At 39.0% G+C, this 24,928-nt stretch overlaps 1 protein-coding gene across 1 annotated transcript in view; it reads left to right on the forward strand.

Annotated features, from left to right (window-relative positions):
- Window positions 1–16,280: 16,280 nt before the first annotated feature.
- The window catches only part of magi2a (membrane associated guanylate kinase, WW and PDZ domain containing 2a), a 312,951-nt gene continuing 304,303 nt past the window's right edge, over window positions 16,281–24,928 (forward strand). The window contains exon 1 of the mRNA XM_036577226.1: window positions 16,281–16,712. Coding sequence (XP_036433119.1) covers window positions 16,430–16,712 — 283 coding nt within the window. The 5' untranslated portion in view covers window positions 16,281–16,429. The remainder of the gene's footprint in view (window positions 16,713–24,928) is intronic.

Genomic DNA, 24,928 nt, shown 5'->3' on the forward strand with positions numbered 1-24,928 from the left:
GTGTCTAGGAGCAACAACAGCTCAGCCACGAAGCAGCCGACCATGTAAAATTACAGAGAGGGGAAGTGTGTAGCATTATAATGTTGCCTATCCTCTGTTGCATCACTCACTAAAGAGTTCCTGCCTCTGGAAGTAACATCAAGAACTGTCTAACAAGAACTGTGTAACAGGAGCTGCACACAAGCTGTTTGCTATGTGGAATTCCAAGCAACGGCTGGAGCGGCAGGGTTTTCAACCTATGGGGTCTGTCCAGTTGGGTGTGAGATCTAACGTTATCAACCTCACAGTCTGGAAAATGGACCAGTGGCTAGCAAAATTTAAAAATAGGGCTAACAGTAAAATAAATAGGCTAAAGCCAGTGGCAGGAACAATGACTGTGTTGTTTCAGCCAAGGAATCCACAATCCCTGTGAAGCTGAAGAGCTATCCACAGCAAGCACAGGGATACTTCGATAGAGAAAGCTAGCTGCTAATTCCTGGTTCCTAAGGCCTGGTTATATCAAAAAGTAGAAAGCATGATGAAAGGAACATAAAATATGGACTTACATGCATCGTACTAAATCAGGAGTGTGAAACTCAACCACTAAAAGGGCCATACTGAGTTGTGTTTTTATTTCATTTTTACTTAACATTTTGCTATGACCCAAATATGGCATTGTTTATTTAAAATATGCCAAAACTGCTAAAAAATGTTTTAGGTAGTTTTTTTTTTAAAACTGCCCATTTGCTTGAACTAGACACCAGGCATCTTTTCTTTTTGTGTAACCGCTGACCCATAGATTGTTGCTAGGGGAAGAGGATCAGAATGCATACTATGTTGCAGTGAATGCTGGGGACTGTAGTGTATCTCAGGTTGAAAACAGGCTAATAAGAATAAGAAGAACATTAAAATAATTTCGAATAGGACTGTGTCACAGGCCTGACTTGGCTCGCGGGCCTTGTGTTTGACACATGGGTACTAAATGAAGAACAATACGTGTTATATGTTTAGAGGAACTTGCAAAATTAATAAGGCAATTAAACAGCAAGCATCCGACATTCAGAGATAAGCCACTTGACTTTTTTCACCATACAGCAGGGGTGTCAAACTCAACCACAATATTTAAAAATCTCTACAAATCTGTGGGCCAGAGAAAAAAATGTTTTTTTTTCATTTTTAAATATGTTGTGCTATAACCTGAACTGGCCACTGACGCAAAAACTTTAGCAGTAAAATATAGGCACTTGTAGTAAACCTGGAAATATTACATGAATGCTTGAAATGTTCAAAATTTAAAAGTCCCCAGGAGGTCAGTCTTTTAAACCTGTCTGTTTGCTTGAACTAGACACCTGGCATCTTTTCTTTGCTGCAAGTTCATTAATGATGAACTTTTCTTTTCCAAACTATGTTTGAAAAACTCAATAGCACACTGGATGAACTGGGTCTGTGCTGGGACAGTTGTGTCGGTGTGTGCACTTTCGAGCAGGCGCCATGAACTAATGGCAGTGGTTTGTGATGTTGCTCTTCATGTTCGCTTCACTCACTGTATGATTCACAGAGAGGCCCTTGCAGCAAAAACTGTCTCTTCAGAGTTGAGTAGTGTGCTACAAACAGCAATGCAGATCATTAATCTTATTATGGCTCGTCCAGTGAAGTCAAGACTGTTTGCCCTGTTGTACAAAGAAATGGGGTCAGAACATGAATCGTTACTCCTGCTCACAGAGATGAGATGGTTCTCCAGAGGAAAAGTTCTTCAGTGGATATTTTCATGATAAGATGATCTACAGATATTCCTCCTTGATTTTGAATCTTTCTATACGGAATACATGAGCAGCTCAAAGTGGATCACAGATCTTGCACACCTGTTGGACATTTTTGACAGACTTCATACCCTTCAGTCATCATTTCAGGGCCCCAACTCTAATTTACTAATGTTGTCTGACAAAAATAGAAGAGAACGATGTAACGATGAAGAGGCCAGGTTCAGGGTGGAAAAAGGAAATCACTCTCCATCTCCAAGCCCTTTCTAAACACTTCAGGAATATTTTCCTGAGCTTCGAAGACAGGATCAGCTCAACTGGGTTCATAATCCCTTCATCACCAGTGCAGGGTGCCATCTGTCATCAGACCAGCAGGATGCTCTTCTGAACCTTTCAAATGACCGATTAATGAAGGCAGTCTTTGACTCAACACCACTGAGAGTTTTGGCTGTCGGTCAAGGCAGAGAATCCTAAACTGGCGAACCTAGCAACTGATGTACTTTTGTCTCTAATCGGCTCTGCGAAGCAACCTTTTTCTGCACTGGGGTGTGCAGATTCAAAGTAGACACACGGAAGGGGGTGCATGTCCAAAAAAGTAGAAAACCCCTGATGTAAAGCACACCACCACTGGACTGTGGAGCAGTGAAAACATGTTCTCTGGAGTGATGAATCACACTTCACCATCTGGCAGGCTAATAGATGAATATGGGTTTGGTAGTGTCACATTCTTGGCTGGAGATTCCCCTCCCCGCCTGCAGAGGTCACTCTCTCTTGAGTTTTAATGGCTAACTGCTCATCTGAAGCTTGTTTTCTCATTACTTTTCCTCTATATAGCTTGTATTTTGGCTAGGGTCTTTGTGAAGTCATGCAAGATCATACTCTACAATTCTAAGTCTTATTACTGATTGTTATTGGTGTCTTTTCATGTTCATTTACCTACTGTTTGTCTACTGGCTTTTTCTGATTTTTGGATTTTGTCTTTGTTTTGGTTGCCTCAGACTGTTTGTATTACTCTCTGGCTGTAATAAGGTCAGCTTGCACTTTGATCAACTTTCACGGCAGTTCCTTGACGTTACAGACGGATGCCGGGAGAACACTAACAGAATGCATAGTGCCAACAGTAAAGTTTGGTGGAGGAGGGATAATGGTCTGGGGCTGTTTTTCAGGGTTTGGGTTCAGCCCCTTAGTTCCAGTGAAGGGTAATGTTATTGCTATAGCATACAGACTCATTTTAGACAATTATATGCTTCCAGCTTTGTGGCAACAGTTTGGGGAAGACCCTTTCCTGTTTAAGCATGACTGCGACCGTGTGCACAAAGTAAGCTCCATAAAAACATTTGGTTTGGTGTGGAGGGACTCCAGTGGCCTCCACAGAGCCCTGACCTGAACCCCACTGAACACCTTTAGGATGAACTGGAACGTTGACTGTGAGCCAGGCCTTCTTGTCCAACATCAGTGCCACACACACAGACTGAGAGATAGATAGATAGATAGATAGATAGATAGATAGATAGATAGATAGATAGATAGATAGATAGATAGATAGAGAGAGAGAGAGGGAGAGAGAGAGAGAGAGAGAGAGAGAGAGTAAGAGAGAGAGATTGGAACATGTTATTTCAGGCATCTTTAATTGGTGTGGGTGTATGTGGTGGGTGGTAGTGGCAGATTCACAACAGCCATCAGTCATCTTATGATTCACTTCAGGAAAGTAAAGGAAGATTTTATAATCACTGGCCACTTTACTAGAAACACCTACTTTAGACTTCTACTCATTGGCCACTTTATTAGAAACACATACTTTGCACTTCCACTCACTTGACACTTTATTAGAAATACCTACCTCATGATTCCACTCACTGGCCACTTTTTTAGAAACACTTATCTTGTACTTACACTTACTGGACACTTCACTAGAAACCCCGACTTTGGACCTCTACTCACTGGCCACTTTATTAGAAATGCCTACCTTGTACTTACACTCACTGGTCATCTTATGAGCTTCATCTGCTTTGTAGGTACACTATATATGTACTATTACAGCCCATCTCACACCACCACCCAAAAATATCCAGCCGAGAAATAGAACACTGATGAAGGACTAGAGGATGGCTACATATGGACTACAGTCTCTAACTGTACACCAGTAAGGTGGAGTTACAAGTGAGGTTTCTGATAAAGGTGCTGGGGATTGTGTTGCTAATAGAAGTTTATTCTGGGTTGATAAGAACCCTGAGGAAATGCCTTCCAGCAGTAAATGTCACGTTCTTGAACTTTGTCTGTCGTTCTCATGTGCTTATGGATGTGGCCCTCTCCCCCCCATGCTGGCTCTGTATGATTGTGTTTGCTTTTCATTTTAAAGACGGCCCACTCCTCCGTGTGTTTTCTGCCTTTCTCAGGGAATTCCTCAGCTTATTTAAAACCTCCTGCCACAACATAAAAATTCCTCTTGGCTTCTCAAAACACCTCCCTGGCCTGCTGAAGTATCTGCAGAATACACAGAGCAGTTTACATCTCTATTACAGCACTGCTAAAACATTCAAGACTGAAAGAAACTTATTTAAGTAATATGCTCTACATTAACATCTGTTTCGATCTGTTTAGTATATCTAAACCACTGGGAATCCAAAGAATATATCAGGGCATAAGCAGTATCATCAACACTATAACCCATCCATAATCCATAATACTTCAGCATATTACCATGGTCTTTTGGCTTCATGTACATTTGCAAATGTTTTGGCTCTGATTGGTTTATTCTGATTTTTCACCCTCATAATGATCTGCTTTACTGCCAAAGACCTCTCTGGTCCTCCATATCCGAATGTTCTTCTTATCTCATTACCTACCTACCTACCTACCTACCTACCTACCTATGTACCTACTTACCTACCAACCGACCAACTAACCGATGGGGAATCCTCAACGCTGCCTAATTTTTATGTGTGGGGTCTAGCTAGACACAGATGATCTAGATCTCCCGTTGTTTAGGCCAGGGGTCAGCAACATGCGGCTTTTTACTGCTCTGTTGCAGCTGCACAGCAGAATTACATTTTTAGGTAAAAATAAAATAATCTTCCTTTGCAGTAAAATAAAGCTCTGCTGATCATTCTAGCACAGTTATAACAGTAAATGGTCTTAAATACTGGAGTTAATGTAGCCTACAACTGCTAATTCACCGACCTTTAACCCTGAAAGTCACCGTAGCAAAGCAGAAAACAGTCTTGCCTGGCTAGTAGCTAATGAAATGGCAAGGAGTAAGATTTAAGACAGACATCAAGGATTTGGATACGAATGGATTCATTTGCATTTATAAGCACTCCTGCTGGTTTTCTGTTTAATCTGCCACAAGAAACTGTCAAACACTAAAAACGTGAGGCTGAAGTCAGCTTCTCATTCGCCAGCCTCTTATTCAAATTTTCCCTTTCCACCTTAAATGGTGCAGCAGTTACATTTTGACACATTAGGCGCCATTTAAGGTGAAACAGGAAAATTCAAACAAGCTGGCGAATGAGAAGCGCACATTAGCCTTGTAAAAAGTCGAACGTTGAAAGACATTTTACAAGAAACTATTCTAGTTTTGTTTCCTGCTGAAGATGAGAGAAAAGTGGCTATAGTTGCGCTAAAGCTTAAAACAGAGCAAAGTAAGTCTGCGTTTTTGTTAATATGATATTTTTAGCTTACACTAGGACATTAGCACATACTGAGACACATTTACAGCCAGGATGGTAAAATAGCTAAATAGCAAAAATGAAAAGTTAAAATATTTTCTAATTACTTGAACAGAACTTTCCTTTAATTTTAGAAAGTCAAAGGATGTATTTCATTAAAAAGGCAAAGAAAGCTTACCTGTATATTTCCTTTTTTCTACAGCAAACGGGTTTTGGGCATCAGCTGCTAGCATTACTGCTACTGAGTGCTTATTGGTTGGCGAGTGGAGCAGCTAATTGGCTGTTCGCGCTCACTGACGTCATGAACGTACATGAGGTGCCATTTTAAACTCCTAACCTATTCATTTTGGACTTGTTCAGAAGTGCCTTCTAGCGTTTGAGAAACCCGGAAAGACATTACAGAGTGGTAATTCTCCTCTCTACAAGTTCTCTGGGACCACCACAGAGCAGGTATTATTTGGGTGGTGGATCATTCTCAGCACTGCTGTGACACTAGTGACATGTTAGCGAGTGTTGTGAGTGGTGTGACTTTTTAAACACTGTGTCCACTCACTGTCCACTCTATTACAAAGTCAGAGACGATAGCTCGTCTGTTTGTGTTAATCATCTTCTAGTCCTTCATCAGTGGACAGATTTTGATTGCAGGATGCTGTTGGCTTGATATTTGTGATGGGTGGACTAACTCAGTCACACTTAGTTGCTCATAAACCACAGCAATACTGCTGTGTGTAATTCACTCCATACTACTATTACTAGTAAAAATACTAATGATAATACCCGCCAAATCAAGAAAACTGCATGCTATGTGTAAGTGTATGTGTGTGTATCATGGTGTTATGAAATGAGGGCGATGTGTTACACATTATATCTGTGTATGTAAAAACACCAGCACTCACACAGAATTGAAACAGAATTATTCAGTATGAAGGAATCAGCAGAGGACACAGAGTGTTTTGCTTTACTACAAAGGAGAGATAAGAGAACAGTTTTATTCCCAGTATGGAGTTACAGACAACGTTAATATTTCTAAAGTGACTCAGGGGAAGTGCGTTGGAAGACGCAGCACAGACATGAAAGCGCTCGGTTTGTTTGAAGATGGATTAACGCGTGACAAATAACAACTTAAAAACTCATTTGGGTTCGTTTCAAGATCGTTTCCACTGAAGGTTGAACTAGATGTTTTGTGCTGTAAGTAATCTGCTCGAAATCACAGTCTTTTAAAAGCTCAGCAGGACGGCTTATGATTAAACCGAAAATGCCAAAATCTTTGGCGAAGGTGAATAATCAGATCTCCTTGTTTTGTTGTTGGTTTTTTTTCACTTATTCATCAGTCATGAAGTGCTATTAAAATAAATCCTTGATTTTATTAGCATAGAGGTGTCAGTCTTTATTCTGCTCTGTGAGTGTAACTGCTACATGTATTAGGTTCAGATTTTAACATTACACTCATTTGCCAGTGTATTAGAAACACCTACACTAGTGTTTATTTCATTTCCAGTCAAATGTCCATAAAGTACAAGCAACAAAAGCAGGAAGCGTATACTTAACATAAAATTACACAAAAGCCTCTCACACTTAGTACAATATCAAATATCAATATACCCAGTCTTTACTTTTGTGCGCGCCACTTTAACTCTTCCTTCCTTCCAGTCTTAAGATCAAGAAGTTGCAGCTAGGTGCTCCCCACAAAGCTGTTCCCAGAGGAGTCACTGACATTATGTTCTCCTTCAAAGAGACATTAAAGCTGGCTTTACATTGTGAAACTTCTATGCAACTTTAATTGCTTGAAACCTCCATGAAACTAAATTGCACCTGAGTTCCACAGTGTAAAGTGCCCTGCAACTCACTTCAACTGTTGCATCTGTCTCTGCTTCATATAACCAGTTTCATGACAGAGCCAATCAGAATATCAATAACACATCATGTGGTCAAATCAAGCTACACCATTTCGAACATTTGATAATAACATGTCAATGGAGTAGAAAATGAATCATAATTATTGGACAGTTTAAACTGAAATCCTGACTGACTTTATGTAAAGTTGGTAGTTTTTCATATTGTCAGTTTCCTGGGCGACAAACAAACAAACAAGCTTCTCTAAGTGAATGCTTTGGTAATCAGCTGCGTTACCTACATAGTTAATGCTAACAGCTATTTAAACAGCTGCTTGTGCCATCGTTTATTTATCTTTAACCTACTGTTATCGTTATTTACATAGTTAGATTATTCATTTTCTCCTCTTCTGATTCTCCCTAATTTTACTCACAGCTCAGATTCCTTTACTCTCACAGAAAAAAAAAGGTATGAAACTGACAGAGGGGCAGTACCCCTCTTGTCACTGGGGTGGGACCCTCAAGGGTACATCTCAGTCTTTCGTCAGGGAGCGTAATTGTACCGTAATTCATTGAAGTTGAGTTGACTCCACACACCCTGTCTCAAGGCTTTTTTATTTTTTTGTTCTGTTTTAAAACATTAGGTTATGAAAAGATACAAATACACACTTTTTCACTAGGAAAAAATTATTTTATAAGATTCACAATGAGGTACATTTTCTTTGTTTGTAGTTTGATAAACGAAAAATGTACCTGCACAGAACCTTTATTTCATTCATTTTCAAACGCTTAACATACACAGATAACATTGAAAACATATACATATCAAAGATCATAGCACAGATACACGAAGACCAATATATAGCTACAGAAAAGAATGACAATGACAGCTGGAACAATTTATATTGCACGGCTAAAAAAATGCTCCAAATATATAAATAACACCACGCGGATGACTTTACAAAGCGAGGACTACAAGACGTATGAAAAATATGAGCTGTGAATTTGGCTAACTAGTAATCATATTTGTTGCATGCAACTTAGATTGTTTTTGAATTGCTTCATGTAACTGTCTTGTTGCATTCAACTCACCAGCATCATAATCCACATGCATAAGGAAGGGGAATGTCAGATGAACATAAGTGAAAAACCAGGAGTTTCCAAAACTGGACTTCAAAAAAATCAAAAGATACAGAAAAAACATGACTCCTAAGAACCATGCAAGACCTGGTGGACCACCAAAACTATCCCCATCAGATAAACAGCACTTAAAGCTTTCATCTTTGAGAGAGAGGAGAAAATCAAGCTCCACTCTCACTTCAGATCCGAAAAATCCACAGGTGTTTCTGTCCATCCTTCCACTGTAAGAAGACAACTCAGCACTATGAATCTGAAAGGATGTGCAGCTGTCAAGAAGCTGTTACTGAGAAAAGACAAATGAGATGAAATGAAAATTTGCACTAAAACCCTGAAACTGAATATATTAGATGAGGAGAGGTTTTATGGACTGATGAGTCTAAATTTGTAGCCAGTATTAATTGTCAGAAAATGCAACGTCTAAGACTGAACTTTGCAGGTGTGGAAAAATATCCCTGCAGATTTCTTTAAAAAGCTGAAAGCAAGTCTCCTGAAAAGAATGGAAGCTGTAATAAAGGTGAGGAGTGGACAGACTAAATGCTGAAAAATCTGATATTATTTGGTATTTCATATGATTTAGTTGGTGAGGCTTCTGCATAATTTTCTGTTAAAGAGAGTACTTTGTATTTCACTTACCACTTTATGAGCCACCTACACACCTACATACAAGTGCATTATATGGATGTACAGGCTGTAGCCCATCTGTTACTGCACCATTTATCAGTCCCCTCTACCCTGTTCATTGGCCTGTATTCAAAAAGCCTCTCTGAGTTGGAGTGCCATCTAGGATCCTCTCTTATTTACTATGACTTTACAGACAGAAGCAGATTCTAGATCAGCACTTCTACTCTGACAAGCTTGAATATGGGCCATTGTTGGTCAGTATCTGACCACAGGTCCGCTGTTGTCCGGATATTACTTGGGCGGTGGGTCATTCTCAGCACAGCAGTGACAATGACAAGGTGGTCATGGTACTGTGTGATGCTGGTATAAGTGTATCAAACACAGCGGTGTTGTTGGGGTTTTTAAACACATCAGCGTCACTACTAGGTTGAGAGTGGACCACCACCCAAAAATATCCAGCCAAAGGCAGCTCTGTCATCAGAAAATGACCATTGATGAAGGGCTAGAGGATGCACAAACAAAAAAAGTACATCAACAGATGGACTACATGGATGGAAACATGCACTGATGCACTGAATATACTTGATTTAAATGCATAATTTTGAAATGAATAAAATGTATTACATTGCTAAAATTTTGTCTTTCAGTTTAATTTCTTTGGGAAAAACTGTGATGCAATCTGTTTTATTTACGAGGAAATGATGTGCACATCAGAATCGAGTAAACTCAATGCAGTATTTCAACTGTAAAGAAGTTTCTAATAAAGGGGCCAGGGAGTGTATATGTGACGTACGTCAGTTTGATTGTACTTGTGCTGTAGATTGCTTTGCTCTTTGCTTTATCCTGCTATAGCTCAAACATTGCAGTGCAGTGTTTTCAGTGTTGGCGTTACACACTGCTGGATAATCTCCTAATCCACACTGATACTGGGATTAACCACTTATCTACTTCTCTCCTATTTACTCCAATCTAGCCTACAGTCTCGCTTTGTAATCTTCATTATTTCATTACTGTCACTCTAAGGGGACCCTGAAATTGGGCTACTGCTGTTTTAAAGCATGGAGAGAAAATATGCTATAGTTGCTATTTATGAACATACTGTGGAGTGTAAAAACTGTTGCCATAACATAGCGCTGTGAAAAGTGCTGCTTTGAATTTACTTGATTGAAATGTGTATCATTTGACATCATCACAGTAACTGCCAAAAGTAGGGAAAAAGGCAAGAATTGTGTTCATGTATATTTTATTTTGCATGAAATGGGCATAAAATAACGTTTGATAAAGTTGTTGGATATCACGATAATGATATGAGAAGCAATAAATGAGCTCCTCCAACAAAAAAAATATATATTAACCATTCCGGTCTTCTTTTTTTGGATTGTCAGTTTCTTTTCTATCTTATTTTGTATGCTACATTAAAAAAAAAAACAGAAACTTTGCTTTATTCATGTTTAGTGACCTCTATACAGGACATGAAACAATGCCATACCAAGTATATTTTATTTTTACAAAAAAATGTCACTTATACTGTTTTTGCTTGCGAGGTTTCAAATTATGTTAAACATTTATAAATCAAATTATCAAATGATATGCATGGATGCTTTCTTTTATTTTGTGCGATGTACATAGAAATCTAACCAATATCTTCTTTGTGAAAATAGCTAAAATAAATGAATAAATAGATAAAAGTAAAAACAACTACAAACGCACGGCTCACTGTCGTGCAAAATACAACCCCATTTCCAAAAAAGTTGGGACACTGTGCAAAATATAAATAAAAACAAAATGCAATGATGCGCAAATCATTCACACCCTATATTTCGTTGAAAATAGTACAAAGACAACAAATCAAATGCTGAATCTGAGAAATTTTATTGTTTTTTGCAAAATATATGCCCATTTTAAACTTGATGCCAACAAAAAAGTTGGGACAGGGGGCATGTTTACCACTGTGTTTCATCATCTGTTCTTTTAACAGCACTCTTTGGGAACCGATGAGACCGACTGCTGTAGTTTTGAAAGTGAAATGTTTTCCCATTCTACCTTGGTATAGGGTTTCAGCTGCTCAACCATTCGGGGGCTCATTTGCTGTATTTTTCATTTAATAATGCACTAAATGTTTTCAGTGAGTGACAGATCTGGACTGCAGGCAGGTCGGTTTAGCACCCTGCACTGTGTGGCTGAACAAGGTCACATACTGCTCTTATAAAGCATCAGAAGCTACTTGACTGCTAATGGTGGCCTCTTGTGGCGAATTCGTAGCTTGCGAAACATGAGTTCCATAAGGCGCTTCAGCCTAAAACTCAGGAACAGCTTTTTTACCATCGGTCTTCAAATACAAATAAATCTAGTAAAATATTTTACTTTTAATATAGGCCTACAAAATCGAATAAATAGATATTTAAATTCCTTAAAAAGCTCCTCATGATGGTGCAGATTTGTTGTGACAATAGCCATTACTGCTTCACACATTTTACCATACAGTCTATGCACTTTTGTGCATAAGTACTTTTGTTCCTAAGAGAAATTCTACATCAGATTCATAACGTGTTCTTAAACCACAGAACTGTTCACACCTTTGTTCACACCTTTGTCTTGAGTGTGTACAGATTCTGTTCTATCCCAAATAAGAAAACACTGGTGAAGGTCAGAATCTTCGTAAAAACAGTTTTTTGAAATTGCTTCTTAAGAACAGTTGGTGAATGAGGCCCATTGAGATTAGAGTGAAGATTCTTCTTGTTTTTTTTTAAGTAGAGTGTTTTGCTGTTGGGCTGATGAACAGTTTCCATTGCAAAAGTTTGCCCAGAGGCGTATTCACACTCAATTAGGCTCTCTTTAATCATATTGAGCTGGAAAGAAAAAACTGGGCTGCCATTATTTGAGCTGCATTTGCTGATTTTACCAAGTTGATATTATCAAACCCACTGTTTTATTCTGTATCTATCCATTTTATTATATTTGTAACAGTGCTGAATAATGCTTTATTTGGATAGCCCACTGTAAATGCTTCATAACCAGGCATCACCTAAACCTAGGACATAAACCTAGCCTTGTTACTAATCCTAGTCATATTCTTAGCACTGTTAAAAAGATAAAATGATTTTCGGCAGATAGTTTGTTAATAAGCTGAACATCTACAGGTAACCTATTGGGGCCTATCCAAATAAAGTGAGACCTAAAAATATGCTGACATTTCATTTGAGGGGTGTTTATATTCAACCATTGATAAAGGATGGGCTCTAGTTTTGTCTCTGCATTAACTCTGGATGCTCTTCATTGAATTATATAAAAACACAAACTGTATTGCAATGGATTTGATATGTGTTTGTCCTGTAATATTTCAGATTTTAGCTTAGTATGTTTATAATACACCACACAACCTTTGTTGTAGTTTAATATGAATACTAAATTCACATATTCCAAATATATAATGAAATATTCATAATCAACCCACTATGCTGTCCATTTTTATTGATCATTGTCACATTTTGCCGTGTGGCCACTTGCAAAAACAAGTGAATTTTGGCATTAAAGGGATGATCTACTGCTGTACTGGCCTACACAACCCAAATATTGAACCAAGAGAGGTTTAATTGCGCCACTGCAGTTTGAGATATTCACATATTTATTCCAGCTGAGGTCTCCATGAGCTTTATTTATTTATTTAATTAAAAAAAAAAAAAACTGTGCATCTTCCATGATGCATTGCAGCAGTCAGTTACTTAGACACTCCTGGGTAATGCTTACCTCTGAGCACTCAGAGTGAGGCACAGATACTGAAAAAGAGCAATGCACGTTACTTTTGCTTATGATTGTAAACTATTCACGAAAACATTGCCGACCATTTGTGCCGCGCTGGAGTGCAAAAGTTACAAGATGGTGAAAGTGTCATTGAACCTTACAGCGGCTACAGGCTATTCAAACCTGAAATATTCAGATGATGCACCAAGAAGGACATTCAATATGAGAATATGCAATCAGTATTTGACGCTGCAAGACTATGACCTGCATGCAGAGTTAACTGATCCTCCATAATAAAGTGAAAGAAACTACGATTCCTTCAGTGTTTTTGGAATGTGAAAGATCCACCCACCAGCATCTCGAAAACAGCTCGAAAAAATAACACGCCAAAGTCTGATGGGAGCAAATTAGCTTTGACTGCTTTTCTGCTAGCAGTTGCAGCTTAGTTATCTGACTTTATCAGCAGCAAGACTGATTTTCCATGTTGTTTAGATTATGGGTTCTTAACCTTTTTACAGTGCATCCCTTTTTTGGGATTAACATATTTGACAACCACCTCTTTGCCAACCGGGCCCCCAAACCACACCACTATATACATCGAAGAAATGACAGAAGAATAATCAGATAGTAAGTCTACTCATTTAGTGGGCCTGCATTGCTCAGCTAACACAAAATGCAGCTGAAAAATGCTTCCAGTGTAGCAGTCAGTCAAGACCCTCCTTCAGTAATGGGCTCACCCAATAGAAGTTCATAATCGACATTAGCCAGTAGGCAGAGCCATTCAGTAGCGCTTCTATGCACTCGTGAAAATGATTTTCTCTGTGTGTGTAACTGTGCACGTCTTGTAGAACCACTTTCATGACTGCCATGGGATCACGTTGTGAACACAGGTTAAAAACTTCTGCTTGAGGTTTTATCATCTATCTGTCTGTGCAATTTGCAACAGTCTGAATTTCACGGATAAGTTTTTTTGTTCTGTGAACAATTAATTCTTTTTTAAACCCACTGAAGTCGAGAGCTGCTGAGAGGTCAGTTTTGTCTAGGTAAACTTACTGCAACAAATAGATTGCATCTCTATAGATCCTGATAAACCACAAATGGACACTGTTACTTGTTGCTCTCCCTCAGCTGGTTGCTGCTACTCTCTCTCTCTCCTGGGTCAGTTGAACTGTGTAGCTCTGTATTACGTCTGTTTGATCACATGTTTGTGCCTAGGAAGGTGTTATCATCCGGATATTGTTGTTTGGGCATGCTGTCTGGTGCAGAAGCCGTGGTAGCTAGTTTGCTCTGTGTGTGTGTGTAAGACTCCTGGAGAGACTTTTTTGGATTGAAGTTAACAATTTTTGAAAACACCACTCCTGTGATATGAAGTGGTGAATATAGCAGGATAGGGAAGTAGTAAGCTAAAATCACTCTCTCTTCCCTTCTCTCTCCTCTTTTTTTGTTTCTGAATCAGAGGAACTGGAGGAACTGAATTATTTTCTCTTCATTTTCTCTTTTTTGCTGTTGACCTTTCTGACCTTTCTTGAAAAAGCCTAATGTCAAGCTCTGGCCACTAGTGTGGTAGTTTTCACAATATACTTTTATTTTTGGTTATTACTAATGTCACTATTTATAATGAAATATTTAATAATATTAGTGATTTTTTTGTTATTTATAGTTTTAGTCTATCTAGCTACCTATCTATCTATCTATCTATCTATCTATCTACCTATCTATCTATCTATCTATCTATCTATATATCTATCTACCTATCTATCTATCTATCTATCTATCTATCTATCTATCTATCTATCTATCTATCCCATTTCCAAATTTTGTTGTTTTTTGCAAAATATATGCCCACTTTGAATTTGATGCCAACAACACGTTCCAAAAAAGTTGGGACGGGGGCATGTTTACCACTGTGTTTCATCACCTGACCTTTTAACAGCACTCTGTAAGTGTTTGGGAACTTAGGAGACACTGCTGTAGTTTTGAAAGTGGAATGTTTTCCCATTTTTGCTTAACATATGATTTCAGCTGCTCATCAGTTCAAGGTCTCCTTTGTCATATTTTTATTTAATAATGTGCCAAATGTTATCAGTGGTGACAGGTCTGGACTGCAGGCAGCAATGCTGTTGTAATACATGCAGAATGTGGTTTGGCGTTGTCTTGCTGAAATAATCAAGTTCTTCCCTGAAAAAGATGTCGTCTGGATGGCAGCACATGTTGCCAGAACATGTATTTATTGTTCAGCATTAATGGTGCCTTCACAGATGTGCACGTCACCCATGCCATGTGCACTAATGCACCCCTATACCACCATGAATACTGGCTTTTGAACTGTGCACTGATAACAAGCTGAGTGGTCTTTAGGCCAGAGGTCACAGTGTCCATGATTTCCAAAAAGAATTTTAAACGTTGATTCGTCAGACCACAGGACACTTTTCTACTTCGCCTCAGTCCATTTTAAATGAGCTCAGGCCCAGAGAAGCTGGCAGCATTTCTCGATCCTGTTTGTATATGGTTTCTTTTTTGTGTTTTAGAGTTTTAACTTGCATTTGTTGATGCAGCAACGAACTGTGTTCACAGACAGTGGTTTTGAAGAGTGTTTCTGAGCCCATGCAGTGATTTCCACTACAGAATCATGTCTGTTTTTAATGCAGTGCCATCTGAGGTCCCAAAGATCACAGTCAGCAAATACTGGTTTCCAGCCTTGTCCCTTGCGTCCAGATTCTCTGAATCATTTAATGACATTATGTACTGTATATGATGAAAAGCAAAAGTTCTTTGCTATTTTACATTGAGAAACGTTATTCTTAAATTGTTGCACTATTTGCTCACGCAGGCTTTCACAAAGTGGTGAACCCCTCCTCATACCCAACCATGTTATTGACCTGTTGCCAATTAACTACCAGGTTTTTTTTTGCATTACACAACTTTACCAGCCTTTTGTTGCCCCCATCCCAACTTTTTTGGAAGGTATTCCTGGCATTAAATTCAAAATGGGCATATATTTTTCAGAAAAACAATACATTTTTTCAGTTTCAACATTTGATATGTTGTGTTTGAAGCATTTTCAATGAAATATATGGTTTAAATGGCACATCATTGCATTTTGTTTATATTTACATTTTTCACAGTGTCCCAACTTTTTTGGAAATGGGGTTATAATATCATTATATATTAAGTGATATATTTGTTTGTATGTTGTATTTCATTTTTGGTCTAAACTGCTCATTACATTAGTAACATTCATTGAACAAATCTACATCTAAATTTTAAGCTATTTTGTAGTGAAATGAGAGACTTTTTCAACAAGGAACGGTCAATCTGGCAACCTTCGCTCCAATCTGGCAACCCCGAAAAGGCGAAGGCGAAACGCTCCCAGAGGCGATAGTGTGATGGAAGTTCCGCTACTTTTCTTTTCTCCCCCCCCCACCACCACCCCCACCCCTCGCTCCTCTTCTCCTCCTCTCCTCTCCTCTCTTCTCCTCCTCCATCCAGACATCACATCCGGCTCAGTTGTCTGCAACTGTTTGGCGAGGAGTTTTTTTTCTTTTTTTCTCTCTCCCCTCTCAGTTTAGTTTACAGTAACGCAGTTTCAAAATCATCTTCTGGACAATGGACAGTCCAGACTTCAACTTGGTCTTGGACTTGCCTGATACAACTCGCTGCTCAGTGGCAGCCCTGCTGTGATCCAAACATGTCCAAAAGCCTGAAGCAGAAGAAGAAGAAGAACCACTGGACCAACAGGGTCCATGAGGTCGTGCTTAGCCGGGACGGAGAGGGGCAGCTCGGGTTCAGCGTTAAGGGAGGCGCGGAGATCGGACAGTTTCCGCTGCTGGACCTTCACGGCTGCCCGCTAGCCCAGGACGAGCTTCTGCTGGAGGTGAACGACACTCCAGTGGCGGGACTGACCGTCCGAGACGTGCTGGCTGTGGTCAGGCACAGTAAAGACCCCGTCCGCCTCAAGTGTGTCCAACAAGGTGAGCTGACTCTCAAAACACACTCTTTTAAGTGCAGCGAAGGCGAATGGCTTTGTTTATGTTTGTAGAAATATGTAAGCAATGTGGATGGGCTGTTGTTTGTGGAGCGGTTTCCCAGAAACTCTTTCTAGTTTGTATTTTACAGCTGTTCAATATTGTTTACAGCTAGTTTGCAGCTTTCGGATAGTTTTATAGTTCACAAACTAGCTCTGCTTGCAGCTGGTTTGCAGTAGTTTAACAGCTAGTTTTCAGATGACAGATTACGGTAGCTGTACTACAGTTTACACCTATTTTTGCATATTAAAGTTTCTAGTTAAGTGTTCACAGCCTAGAGTTTACAGCTGCTTTACACTTTACAGCAGCTCACCTAGCTACAGTTCAGAGCTATTTTGCAGTTTACCTATCCTAAGAGGTGAAGAGGCGACGAAGGAGATATTTAGCAGTTTGCGACTTGTTTATGAGTCGCTTAGATGCTGGCATGTTACAGTAGTTGATTGGTGAAAGGGGGCGTTATTTTTTAATCCACTCGTGTTCAGACAAGTTCCACCTCCTGCGCTTCGATTGGCTAATAGTATCACGCCTCTTGCGATAGAACCATCTAGGATTGACTAATACTTCACACTCAGAGACAGTTCGCCAATAGACAATCCTACTAGCCAGTCATAGCGCAGGAGGGATTTTTCTAGCCAATCCTGTCACAGAAGGCGGGACTTGACGGAATACGGGTGGGGAAAGTAACTTAGCTTAGCCGTGTTAGCACATTCCGTTACTGTGGCAACGAGAACACGAACGCGTTTCCCGCGTTTGGAGAGTAAATGACGAAAAATCAGCCAAAGTTAAGTTGATTAAAGATATTTGTGTGTCGTTTCTGTACGTGTGTGTTTTAAATGACTTTATTATCAGTTGTGGCCTTCGGTAACAATTTTATAAAGCTGAATTAAGTCATTAAGTGACTCCAGGTCTCCAAGTGTTTTGATTCAATGTCGTGTTGTGTGGTGTTTGCTAGCTAGCACCGTCTTTGTCCACATTTATATTTCCTAAATGCCAATGAGCGTTCACATTTCTGTAATTTTTCAAGAAGCATCTCTAAATTCTCACATGGTCCACAAAAATTCACCTCAGGTTCACCCCAGATGCCTAAGACGGCCTTCCCCCGAGGTAACGTAAAGGGGTTGGACCCTTAATTCATGAACACTACCAGCCATTTGAATGCTTTCTTGCCCAGTACCACTTACTGTCATTACTTTCAAAAATAAGTCAGCTTTAGGTGTGGATAGAAAAACTGGGCCTGATAACACTAGTCACATGTCAGTTTAGCTGACAGTGACATTTAATATTTCTCTGAACTCAAATAACAATAAAACTAAGCTTTTTTAAAATGACAGTGCTGTATTCTACATGTCCTGTATGCTTCATCTGTTCCTAGGCTAGCTGCATTAATCAGCTTCTGTTAGTGTCCAAGGCCTGGGGTCCTGTTATCTTTTGGATGGCCAAACATAAAATAGCCAAAGCAAAGCACGGTAGGTTAAGGAGCTTTGGATCAAAGTGCTGCAGCTCTGTGTTATCAGTGAGGATGTATCTTGTGTCGCTGTGAGGATTTAGGGCTGTTAAAATTCTGTGAGCAGTGTCCTGTCCTTCCCTTTCTACAGCCTTTGGGCATTAATACTGATTTCAGTGCCATTTTCACTGTTGTCACCACACTGGTCTGTGATGTACTCCTGGATTTTTATTATTACGATTGGATCGTAGTCCTCGCTACACTGTCTCTTTTGTCCTTCCCTATGCTCTGTGATCATTACCATTTATTTGCATAGTAAAAATGTATTTTTCATTTCTTGACCCTTTTGGAGGAAAGTGGGGAATGCAGGCAGTTTGAAGGAATAAAAAGATTGTGTATCATTTTGCTCACTTATTCATTAAATATGCTTTAGAAACTTTCATCCTGACTGTTGTAGAAGCGCCACTGAAATTGCAGTTTGGCCATACGGTCTAAGTCTCATATTCTGTAGTGAGATTTTATGTCCAGTGTCAGCTGTGTGTTATTAAGTCAATACTAAGTGGGTGCAAAGCTGTAAATAGTCTCAAATAAAGCACTAAAAGGTCCTGCTCTGGATTATATATGATACTGGCCTATAATGCAGTTTTCTTTAAACCTTTATTTTTGTACATAACTACAATTATACAGTGTCAGAAAAGCATGCACCTAGCATAACGCTTATTAGCAAGGTATGAGCTTCTTTTACTTGTCAGTTACATTAGCCTTATAACTCCATCACAAAACTAAAGAAGCTCCAGACACCAATCATGTCTTGGCTGACCAACTACATTTGGGGGGACACTATGTGAATTTTTGCTGAACTAAAGCTTTAAAAAAAAGTTCAGTGGAAAATCTAATTTACACAATTTTCTGCTCACCCCAGATGTAGTTGATCAGCCTAGATGGGTTTGGAGTCCAAATTATGATTCTTTAGTTTAGCGCTGGAGCTATGAGGCTAACATTGCTAACAAACACTAGAAGTCCATAGTCACCCAAATCATTTTCGTAAAGACATCCCTAATCATCAATATTAAGGTCATGCAGATTGTCATGCATGCTATACAAGCCAGATTCTACACAGAGATTGTTCTTCAAGGCTTCTTTAGTAAAGAAAATGGTTGTATATAGAAACATGAACACTCAAAGAACCCTTTGCATGATTAAAGCGTTCTTTGCATCGTTAAAAGTTTCTTTAGATTGATGGAGAATGTGTTGTCTATGGCTCTATATCGAAGGATTCTATATAGCATCAAAAAATTTCTTCTATTATTCTGATGTCAAGCTTGCAACAATAGAAGAACCCTTTTTGGTGCTATATAGAACCATTTTCAAAAAGGTCCAATATAGAACCATCTGTAGCACATTCTCCATCAATCTAAAGAACACTTTAATGATGCAAAGAGCCCTTTGATCATGCAGAGGGTTCTTTGAGTGTTCATGGTTTTATATAGAACCATTTTCTTGACCAAAGAACCCTTGAAGAACCATCTTTTTTTAAGAGTGTAGTAACAAGCCTAGAAAGTAAATGACAGTCTTGGAACGGTCAGTTGAAAATATACACCACTTGATTTGACAGTTTGTTTCCTAACGCAATAAAATGAATACACTTTTAAGTGTGGCTCAAATGTCCAAATACTTTTTGGTGCCACTGTATGTATATGCTCTATAGCACATGACATGCGTTGAAGTTTTCCGGGAATTGAAACCCTCCATTACTGAGACCATATTGGCGGCTGGCTCCGAGTCTGTGATTCACCACACGTTTACATATTATTTTCCAGCTATGGAAGATGTAAATGCTGCCTTTTTTGCAATGAAAGGTTACAGACTTTATGTCTGTGTGGTCTTTGTGTACAGTCTGATGTTGAGCACTAGCACTAGACTGTCACTATTAATTGTATTGGTAATCAAGGTATCTATTCCTTATTTTACAAAAGGCCAAACAATAAAATGCACTTTACTGGACAATAACAAACCTGAAGAGCCCACACAACCACACACACACAAACACACACACACACACACTGACGTGGTGGTGGTGTGTTAGCGTGTTGTGCTGGTACGAGTGGATCAGACACAGCAGTGCTGCTGGAGTTTTTAAACACTGTGTCCACTCACTGTCCACTCTATTAGACACTCCTACCTTGTCAGTCCACCTTGTAGATGTAAAGTCAGAGACGATAGCTCATCTGCTGCTGCACAGTTTGTGTTGGTCATCCTCTAGTCCTTCATCAGTGGTCACAGGATGCTGCCCACAGGACACTGTTGGCTGGATATTTTTGGTTGGTGGACTATTCTCAGTCCTGCAGTGACACTGAGGTGTTTAAAAACTCCAGCAGCACTGCTGTGTCTGATCCACTCAGACCAGCGCAACACACACTTTACTCACACATTTTAAAGTGACTAAGTGACTCAGTGTTGTTATTTAAAGTGACTTGGTACTTTTAAAGCAAAGTATTTGTAATGATCCATAATGAATTTACTTCCAATATCTTTTTTAATAAAACAAATGGAAGTGATGTGGCAAGTGAACTGGAAGGCTCTCATTGTTTGGAGCACGAGAAGCTGCTGCTACTCATCTGTGATAAAATGCGCAGTTACGGTGAAATAAGATCCAGTGGTGATGGATGTCCACGCAGCACGTTACAGCTATTCTACCCGTTTTCTTTAGTGATTTTATAACTTCGGTTTTGGTCTCGTTGTTGAGACGGGGGGGTCGCTGTGTCAGTAAAATATCTTTGAGACGGGTCGTGTGCAACATAGCGCGAAAGCCCTGTTTCGCAACGACTGAGAACCGGCGTGCGGACTGCAGGTCACATAGCAGCGATGCGTTATTCGCATTTATAAGCAGCACAGTTGGTTTCCTGGTACGTTAAATCTGCAACGATAGACTGTCAAACAGTAAAAAGTGGCGAAGATGAAGTCGCTTCTCTTTCGAATTCTCCCGTTCCACCTTAAATGGTGCCGCATTTACATTCGGCGCCTCAGTTAGAATTTAAGGTGGAACGGGAAAATTCGAACAAGCAGCTGGAGAATAAGAAGCGACTTCAGCCTCGTAAAACAGTCGAACGCTGAGAGACATTTAACTGATCTACTTCTGAGGAAAAGTTTTCTGACGGAGATGGGAGGAAAGCGGCTGTAGCTAAAGCTTAAAGCAGAGCGAAGTAAATCTGCGTTTTCGTTTATATTGTTTAGTCTATACTAGGACATTAACACACACTGAGACATACTGGACATTGAATGTTGCGGCTCCCAAGGTGGTTTGATTTATGCTAAAGGACAAAATGTCTCTTCTTATCATTTGTGTTGTGACTCCTGATCTAACCTGGCTTTTAATGCAGAGGGAGCCGGTCGCGTTTCTCTCTCATCCAGTAGTGTTTTTGTTATGTGTCGCCACAGACTGTCTGGGCGCTGCACTTACCCACTTCCAGTTCCGCCTTTTGCGTTCCATTAACATTACGTTATAAATTAAATATTTGGAAAATCGATTTTTGACATTTGTGAATCGATTCAGATGTGTGTGTGTATATATGTATATATATATATATATATATATATATATATATCCACACTTTTATTTATTTATCCTCTGTAAATTGGTTTAAGTAAACAATTTGTAATGTAACATGATAAATAAAACCAGTTATGTTCAGTAAGTCACATTCAAGTCATTCAGATTAAGATTCATGACTAATATTGAAATCAATATAGTTAATGACAGCAATGAATGTACGTACAATAAATATTCAAATAAATGGATGTGCACATATACATGATGCATTTATTTCTCAGTTTCTCTCCTTTTGAGAATATTTCCTTTCCTTTTGAAGATTCTCTTTGGTAGCATCCCTGCTAAGAAGATTCTTCCTTCTGTTTAAAAACTCTTGCTTTTGAAATAAGCTTATTAAGAGATACTAACCGTACCGTGTCAGAGGACTTTCCTCATCTCTCTGTTGACCGTTGAAGGTCTGTGTTCACTTGGAGCAGCTGGTTAGAACGGCGAGCAGCTTCTCTTAGCGGTTCATCAGCTTTACGAGAGCGGCGAGTCGCTGCAGACAGTTCATTATACAAGCGAGACAGCTGTAACCAATCCGGTACAGCAACAACATCTCCAACAAAATCATTATTATTAAAGTTTTTTCTTAATTGTTTACAACACTTGTCTTTATTTTTCAAAATAAAAGCTTATGTGCATTTACTGTCTGACGAGGTTCAAAATCAGTTAGGCCTTACAGGCAGCACAATAATCAGGGTGGTGGGCCAGCAGTGGCATACAGTCAGTGGGGTGCTGACCTTGTCAAGCCAACAAACCAATGTGTGGTTGCTCTCTGGGTAAACATTTAAGAAAATGCAATAATACAGTTGTATGCAAAAGTTTGGGCACCCCTGGTCAAATTACATGTTGTTGATTTTTTTTTAAGTGAAAACAGTTTAACACACCCTCTACAGAGAACACACTTGTGCACTGTTTAAAACACAATTACTGTCTATTCACTCAATTTAACACATTGTGGAAAAAAGGCAAGGAAAAAAACATAAAATGTGGCTATTTTGTGTCTTACTTTTTCCCAATATGTTAAACTAGTACTAAAAAAATAGAATTAGCAGAAAAATGCCAGGTACTCTGTAGAGGATGTGTTAACAAAGAGCGCAAGTTTCAAATCCTAGAACTGCCATTTTTATTGTAGCTTACATCATCAACAACTTTGTCAGAAGTTTTAAAAGAGAAATTTCTGCCTAATTAAATTGTTAAGTTGTAAACAAAGTCATCCAGAGTGGTTTGATGTGAAAGACAAAATACTGAAGAAAGAAAACGTATTTTAGATTTACCACTGTATTACCATCATCAACCTTACACGTAAATCTCATAAGGCATGTATATATTTACTAGTGGCTTTGAATAGTAAATAAAATGGCTACATCTGGGTAGACATTATGACCCCTGGTTCCTTTCAGTACCACGCTAAAGAAATCTGAGTTGGTAAGTTTCTCTACAATGAACCTTTTCACATCAAACTACTCTGAATGACTTTGTTTACATCTCAAGCATTGAATTATGCAGAGATCAGCCCCTTTTAAGTGTTGAAATTTAATCCAATCACACAACTTGTGAGCTGCCTGTAGGAGAGTTAGACCTGTCAGAAGGAACCAAACATACATGTGCTGTGATATCACAACCACAACTATCTGGCGGTTAGGTGCCCTACATTCAGCATTCAGGCTTTAAGCAAGAATTGTTCAGGCCTAGTAGTCAGTGATGGCACTGCATTTCATTTACATTCAGTTTACATTCTGTATCAACAGGTTCAGGTCAACCAGACTTTTTTCTGTTTCTGTTTCGAAAAAATGTGCACAGAATAAGGCTGTACACAAAACAATAACCCTTCATCCATTTAAAACCCTTCATCCAGTTAAAAATAACATTTGGATATTTCAATAAATGTGGTGTGGATTAAAAGCTTCCGAATCAGCGCTTTCCTCTGAATTTCTGTGCTTAACTGAGCGATGAGAGAGAAATAATTCACATAAAATTACAACATGCTTTTGTTAACTTGTATAATTATAGTGTATTAGACCATCTGTTCTGGATATGTTAATAAGTGTGATACAACAGCGTCGATGATTCTCAACACAGAGCATGGTTTGTTCTGGCTCAGTGTTGTAATGTGCTGTGGGTCATCTTTAATTTCTATCTTATCTTGTTCAGTAGAAAAGAGCACATGATTAGGCCCGTGTTTCATTGACCTCCTGAGGCGATGGCTATATTAGACTGCCACGAGCAATCATGTTTCTGTGGCCGGTTACACAACTGACTGTGCCTAGTTATTAAAAATATGAGGCATAATTGTACTTACTGCACTGAGAACTGACTTTCTGATGCACAATGCTTTTTCTCCTCTCCTCAGTCTTCATACTACGCCTGAAAAATGCCAGAATGCCTAGCTTTTCAGAAGTTCTCAATACAAATGATCATGTTTTCTTTGTTGGTTTACAACATGTTAGCATTTTAAAGCCATTTTAAAGGTTTGGACTATCACTATCTGTAAATATTAGTAGTAGTATTAGTAAGTATTAGTGACAGTGCTAGCTTGAGAATAAAGCCTAATGCCACTCGTTTTACTCCCTTGTGATGTGAGCACTCAACAGCACTCAAACCTTTCAGGTGTTTATACCATCTTTGGGTTCCAATATGTCTTTTAAACAATAGTTTAGAAAAGAAAACCAATTAATCATTATTTAAATAATGTTACAACTGAAAAATATCAGTGAAAAAACAGAAGCAGAAGTGTTTCCCAAACTTCTGACAAACATTGTTTAAACAGACTGTCGTTCTCAACTCAACCTCAGACTCAGTAAGATAGCGCTCAAACCAGAAGGTGTCATTTAAACCAGACGTTAAAGACTGTATTTGCGTTCTATTACGTCTCTGAACTCATTCAGTCAAGCAGTCATTATTCTACACTTCTCAGTTACCTGCTTCAGGCTTATTGGGAGCTGGACTAGAACACTAAAGGTAGTCATAGGGCTCAGTAAACTGCTTTCGCTGGATTGGGAAAGCCTTAAAATGATAGTTTGTTTAAAAATCTGACTTACACAAATGTAGTTGATCAGCCAAGACCTGTTTGGTATCTGAGGTTTGCTTCTTTAATTTTACACTGGAGCTATAAGCACTGTGCAA

Source organism: Colossoma macropomum, unplaced genomic scaffold (assembly GCF_904425465.1).
Source record: "Colossoma macropomum unplaced genomic scaffold, Colossoma_macropomum, whole genome shotgun sequence".
NCBI lineage: Eukaryota > Metazoa > Chordata > Actinopteri > Characiformes > Serrasalmidae > Colossoma > Colossoma macropomum.